Here is a 6,002-nt window from a genome sequence, read left to right on the forward strand (position 1 = left end):
CATATACAGAAGACTCCAAATATTGGAACATACCTGTTCTGCCATTTTCATTATTCAATCAAAACCAAAGTTTCAAATATAATTCCAATTCAATTAAACCCAATACATACATACACATGAACATAAAGAATTGCCAAAAAAAAAAAAAAAAATCTCCAAAAGTTTCTGCCTAATACAGTAACTATTTTTTTTTCTCCGGACTGTGCATTTTTTAGTTCTTTTTCCTTTTATGTTTCATCAAACTTTTTCTAATTGACCAAAATATCCCTCATATATGTTAACATTAAACCTAATAAGAAAACTTTACATACATTTTGTTTTGAAGGCGCTCCAAGAGACTATACAGCAGAGTGATGTTGGAAGAATAATCCCAATATATATATATATATATATAATATAGGAATGAAAAGCCGAGTTGAAATTGTAACAAACAATCCTCCCCCCCAAAAAAAAAAAACTATTTATAATATAATATAGGGTTATGGATTTCTAATTAAATTTGGTTATTTAAATTTTTTTTTTAAAGGATGAATATGTTGGTAGAGTCCATTTGATATAAAATTTAAATCCTATTGAAATTAAAAACGATATAAATTTGTTAATTCTCATTTGATATAATTATAGAGTTTGAATCCTATTGAAATTATAATTTCTAATCAACGTTAATATAAAAAATAAAATAAAAAATGAAAAAAGAATAGAAAGAAAACGTGATTAATAGATATAAGGAAATTTGATAGATTTTTTATTTTTTAATGTCATGAACGTAGAAATTATCAAATTAGTGGAGATATATTCCCTTTTTTGGGATAGATTTATATTAATGGAGTTATCATATAGTTTGTTAAGATTATCTAAAATTCCCTAATTAGGTGATTATTTAGGTCTCCTTTATGTATAGTAGTTGTATGGCACCAAACAACTAAATTTAATTTTTTTTTTCAAAAAAGAATAAATTTTATGCAATTTGGTGCTATAAAATCGAAATAATTAATTGAATTAAATCAAATTAAAAAATATAAATAAAAAATGCTAATGTGGAAACTTGTGGAGAGATCAACCAAAAGTCAAAGGCTTTGGTTTTATATATATGTATATAGATTAGTTTGGTTGTGTATACTATAGTTGTTTGCCATATATTTTTTTGGGTAAATAGTTTAACAAGCCAAAATAACAAGGGTTTAAGATTAAAAGGAAGATACATTTTGAAGTAACAACAATTTATCTATAGTAGTGTCATTCCATAGAGTTAAAAACAGTTTCAAGTGTTACAAGAATGAACAAGACTGATCTATATTGCTTGGGTTTGAAAGCAAGTCAACTTATCTACAATTTTAATTTTAATAATTGGCTAATTTCATTAACTATCCTTGAGGTTTGGACAAATACCAAGCAAGTCTAAAACTTTTCAAAACCAACCAATTAGTCCTTATGCACAATTTGGTCCCTAGACGACTGAAGAACGTTAACCATTCTTGACTCTCTCTCTTTTGTCGCTTCTCTTGCTCCTCTCTCATTTTATCTCAGACATAAAAAGAAAACCCACCATAGCCCACAGATCTAGTAGTTAAGACCACAAACACCATCTCACAACCATCGGTACAAAGCTCACCACAACAAACCAAAACCATAAATCAGAACACAAACCACCGCAAACCCACACTCACAGCCACCCAAATCAAACCAATCCAAACACCCACGACCAAACCAAACCACACTAAACCAAGTCGAGCCACCCAAACCACCCAACCATGTAGATCTAAGAGGACACCCAACAAAAAACAATATCTAAGTAGAAGAGAGATCGAGGTTTGAATTCATACCTACAAAAAATTGTTCACATACTAGCACCCAAAAACACATACACGTTCATAAACCCTCACCTAGAAACCCTAAAAATTTAATCAAAACGCAACTCTTCTCCAATCTAAACCCATCATCAATGAGACCCCTAAACAGAAAACCACCACCATTTCAAAATGAAAAAAAAAAAAAAAAAAAAAAAGAAAAAAAAAAGAAAAGAAAACCAACCCATACATAAATACCAAATCAAACCCAGAAAACCCAACAAATACTATACCCAAATTGATACTCAACCATAGAGTAGAGAAAACAAGATTCAGTAGAGATCATGGTGGCTGTGGGTTATGCCGACTGGTGGCAATGGGTCATGTTGACTGAGTTTAGGTGGTCATGGTGGTTTGAGAGAGACACAAGATAATAGAAAAGAGAGAATGTGTTCATTTCAATCTTGGGTTTGAGAATGTGCCAAATCAATTATTTTGGCATCAAGAATATGACAACAAGAAGAACATCTGTGAGCTGTGGTGGGTATTTTTTAGTCTGAGATCCATGAGAGAGGGACGACAGATAAGAGAGGAGAGGAAAACATAGTAAGAGAGTGTGAGTAATGTCTTTGACATCTATTAAGGACTAAATTGTGCGTAGGGACTAAATTGGTTTATTTAAAAAAAAATGGACTTGCTTGGGATTTGCCCAAACCTTAAGGGTAGTTAATGAAATTTACCCTAAATAATTCTATTTAGGCACTGTTAATTGAAGTAATATATTTATTTACAATTATATTTGTGTTGAAAGTTCAAATAGCATTGAAAACACAATGAAAGTTTAGACCCCCAAACAATAAATTACCAATTCAAACTTTATATCAAACAATGTATATGCGGAAAATGATAATCAAGCTTATGACAAAATTGATAAATAATCTAAACCATAAAAAATTACAATCACAACTGTAATTAGAAGGTAAAGATAAAGGGAAGTGAGATGCAAACACAAGGACAACACACGATGTGTTATCGAAGAGGAAACTGAAGCCCTCAGTGTAAAACCTCTCCACCGCCCTCCAAGCGCTCAATAATCCACTAGAAAATGTAGTTGGGATACATGAACAGTAATAGACCCTTCAAGCCTAATCTACCCAGGTACCTAAGCCCTCCAAGTTTCTCGCTCCAACGAGGTTACGTCGAACCTTTTTCTTTTCTAGCTTGCCAGATTCCGTTATAAGCCATAGCATCAACCAATAGTCATTGGTCCCTTCCAAACTGCTTCCCTTAGCATCAAAAGAACCTTCTCCCAGATGTGGGCATGGTGAGAAAAAGATTTGGTCAAGAACCTCTCAAGGATGTATCAATGGAGAGGAAGAGAGTAGAGGAATTTGAAGAGTCTCTTGGGTGAAGATTGTGGATGAGACAATCTTGTTTTCTCTAGGGTTTTTTGCATTTCCTTCTCACCCTACTATATATACACCCTTATACCCATCATTTTGAGAGAGCTTCTAGAGAGAATTTTGTGAGAGAAAACCCTAGAGAAAAACAAGATTGCCTCATGCTCAATCTTCATCTAAAGAGACTCTACAAATTCCTCTACTCTCTTCCTCTCCATTGTCATACCCTTGAGAGGTCATTTACCAAACCCTTATCTCACCATACCTACATCTGTGAGAAGGTTCATTTGGTGCTTAGGGAAGCAGTTTGCAAAGGAACCAATATACATCGGTTGATGCTATGGTTAAGTAGCGGAATCCAGCAAGTTAAAGAAGAAATAAGTTCGGCGTAACCTCGTTGGAGTAAGAAGCTTGGAGGGCTTAGGTACTTGGGTAGATTAGGCTTGGAGAGTCTTCTCCTGTTCATGTATCCCAACTATATTCTTTAGTGGATTTTATCACCGCTTGGAGGGTGGTGGAGAGGTTTTACGCCGAGGACTTCGGTTTCCTCTTCGATAACACATCGTGTGTTGTCCGTGTGTTTGCATCTCTCTTTCCTTTATCTTTGCCTTATATTTACTGTTGTGGATGTGTTTATATTTGGTTTAGATTGTTTTATCAATTCTGTTATAAGCTTGTTATCATATTCCGCACATTAATTGTTTGATATAAAGCTTGAATTGATATTTTTGTATCTGGGAGTCTAAACGTTCAAGGGTGTTTCATACCCATTTGAACTTTCAATTGGTATTAGAGCGGGTACACTTGGTGTGGTTTTAATACCTAAGTGTGATCCTTGACCCCTTATTGAGATGGATAGGTCTCAATCTTTCACTGCTCCACCATTTTTTGATGGTAATAACTATGATTTTTGGAAAGTCCGAATGAGGGCGTTTTTGTGATCTATGGATGAGGTTGTGTGGGATGCAGTTGATATAGGTTGGACAAAGCCAGTGGATGCCAAATCCACTTGGGACAAGGCAGCTCTTGCAGCAGCTAATGCAAACAGTAAAGCATTGAATTTCATTTTCTGTGGTATCTCTCCAGAAGAATTTCACAGGATTTCTCATATTACTGTTGCTAAGGAAGCGTGGGAGATTCTGGAGACGACCTATAAAGGAACCAAGAAGGTGAAAGACACCAAACTTCAGATGCTGACCACTCACTTTGAGCAGCTAAAGATGGATGAGGATGAGTCCTTTGACTCTTTTTATAGTAAGCTAAACGAGGTGGTCATTGGCAAATTTAATTTGGGGGAAAAGACGGAGGAGTCTAAAGTTGTAAGGAAGATCCTTCGATCACTACCAGAAAGTTTTCGTACCAAAGTTACAGCCATTGAAGAGAGCAAAGATCTTGACGAAATCAAGGTTCAAGAGCTGGTTGGTTCTCTAAAAACATATGAGTTGTCTCTTCCTTTAGTGAAGAAGAGCAAATCCCTTGCTCTTAAGACAATTGATGAGAGGATAGTGTCTCATGAATCTTCGAAAGAGTATACAGTAGATAAACATGTGGCATATCTTGTAAAGAACTTCCAGAAATTCCTAAAGCTCAAGAAAAGTGAAAATTTGGTGACAAAAGAAAATTCCAGAGCGCCGAAAAAGAGAAGAAAGACTTTCGAAGAAAAGATGGTAAAGATTCCCAATCCTCACAAGGAATTACATGTTTTGAATGTAATGGGCATGGGCATTTTAAAAAGGAATGTCCAAACTACTTGAAGTCAAAGGGAAAGGTCTATGCCACTACTTTAAGTGATTCGGACTCATCAAATTTTGATTCTGACGAGAGCTGTGATGGAGAAGGAAATTTCTCCGCATTCATGACCATTGATCATGTGGAATCCTTAGATGACTTAGATAAAGTTGTGAAGGAGCTTGGTGAATATTTTGATTTTGAGTCTATTGGAGTTGTTGAAGAATCGGAAGCTGAAGAGGATGAAGGTACATTAAGTATTCAAGAGAATTACACTTTACTCCTTGAGAAATCAGGTGAGTATGCAAGGGTTGCAAAGGCGGCTGTAAAGAAGATGAAAAGGGCTGAAAAGGACTACAAAAGTCTACTGGCTAGATATAAAGAGGCTAAATGTGAGATTGAGACACTAAATGGAGAGTTATCGGAAACTTACACCAAAGTAAGATTCCTTGAGCAAGAGATGGTGCAAGCGCAAGCTAAGATTGAAAGGGTCTCCTCCAGAAAGCTGGAAGATGTTATCTCGTCTTAAAAACATTTCTCAGATAAGTCCGGATTGTGGTATACTGGAGGAAGTAGCTCATCAACCAAAGCTACCAAAGAAGTGAAATTTATGAAGGCCATAGAGCCTACTGTAGAAGAAACCATCCCTGAGAATGTTAAGGCTGAGAAGAAGAATGTGAGTGAGCAACGGATGGTGAATAAGCCCCGAAATCAATCTATGGGCAGACACGAAACCAGAGCAAGATCTCTCTCAAGACCACAATGGGGTCCTAGAACTGAGTATGTGTGTCACTATTGCGGACTGCGAGGGCATACTAGACCCAACTATCAAAAGCTGAGAGCAGACAATAATGCAAGCACACCTCGGTCACGAGGAAAAAGGAATGACAAGAGGTCTTGGGGTGGTGAGAAACCAAGAAGTCAAAACAATGATCCAGGAATGACGGACATGATGAAGATGATCGGTGCCTTCACCACTTGCTTAGAGAGCTTCAATAGGAGGTTTGAAAGTCCTAAATCTCGTACCCGATCCGTCAAGGATATCACCCCAAACGCACGTGACATGTGGGTGACAAAGGGTACTTAT

At 36.2% G+C, this 6,002-nt stretch overlaps 1 protein-coding gene across 1 annotated transcript; it reads left to right on the plus strand.

Moving 5' to 3' along the window:
• Positions 1-4,131: 4,131 nt before the first annotated feature.
• On the plus strand, positions 4,132-5,444 carry LOC136071020 (uncharacterized). Its single transcript, XM_065781802.1, has 3 exons — positions 4,132-4,165; positions 4,274-4,794; positions 4,923-5,444. Exons 1-3 carry the CDS (start codon positions 4,132-4,134, stop codon positions 5,442-5,444), a joined length of 1,077 nt encoding a protein of 358 aa, XP_065637874.1.
• The last annotated feature ends 558 nt before the right edge of the window (positions 5,445-6,002 follow it).

The sequence above is a fragment of the Quercus suber genome, unplaced genomic scaffold, assembly GCF_002906115.3.
Source record: "Quercus suber isolate HL8 unplaced genomic scaffold, Cork oak 2.0 scaffold_279, whole genome shotgun sequence".
NCBI classification, from domain to species: Eukaryota; Viridiplantae; Streptophyta; class Magnoliopsida; order Fagales; family Fagaceae; genus Quercus; species Quercus suber.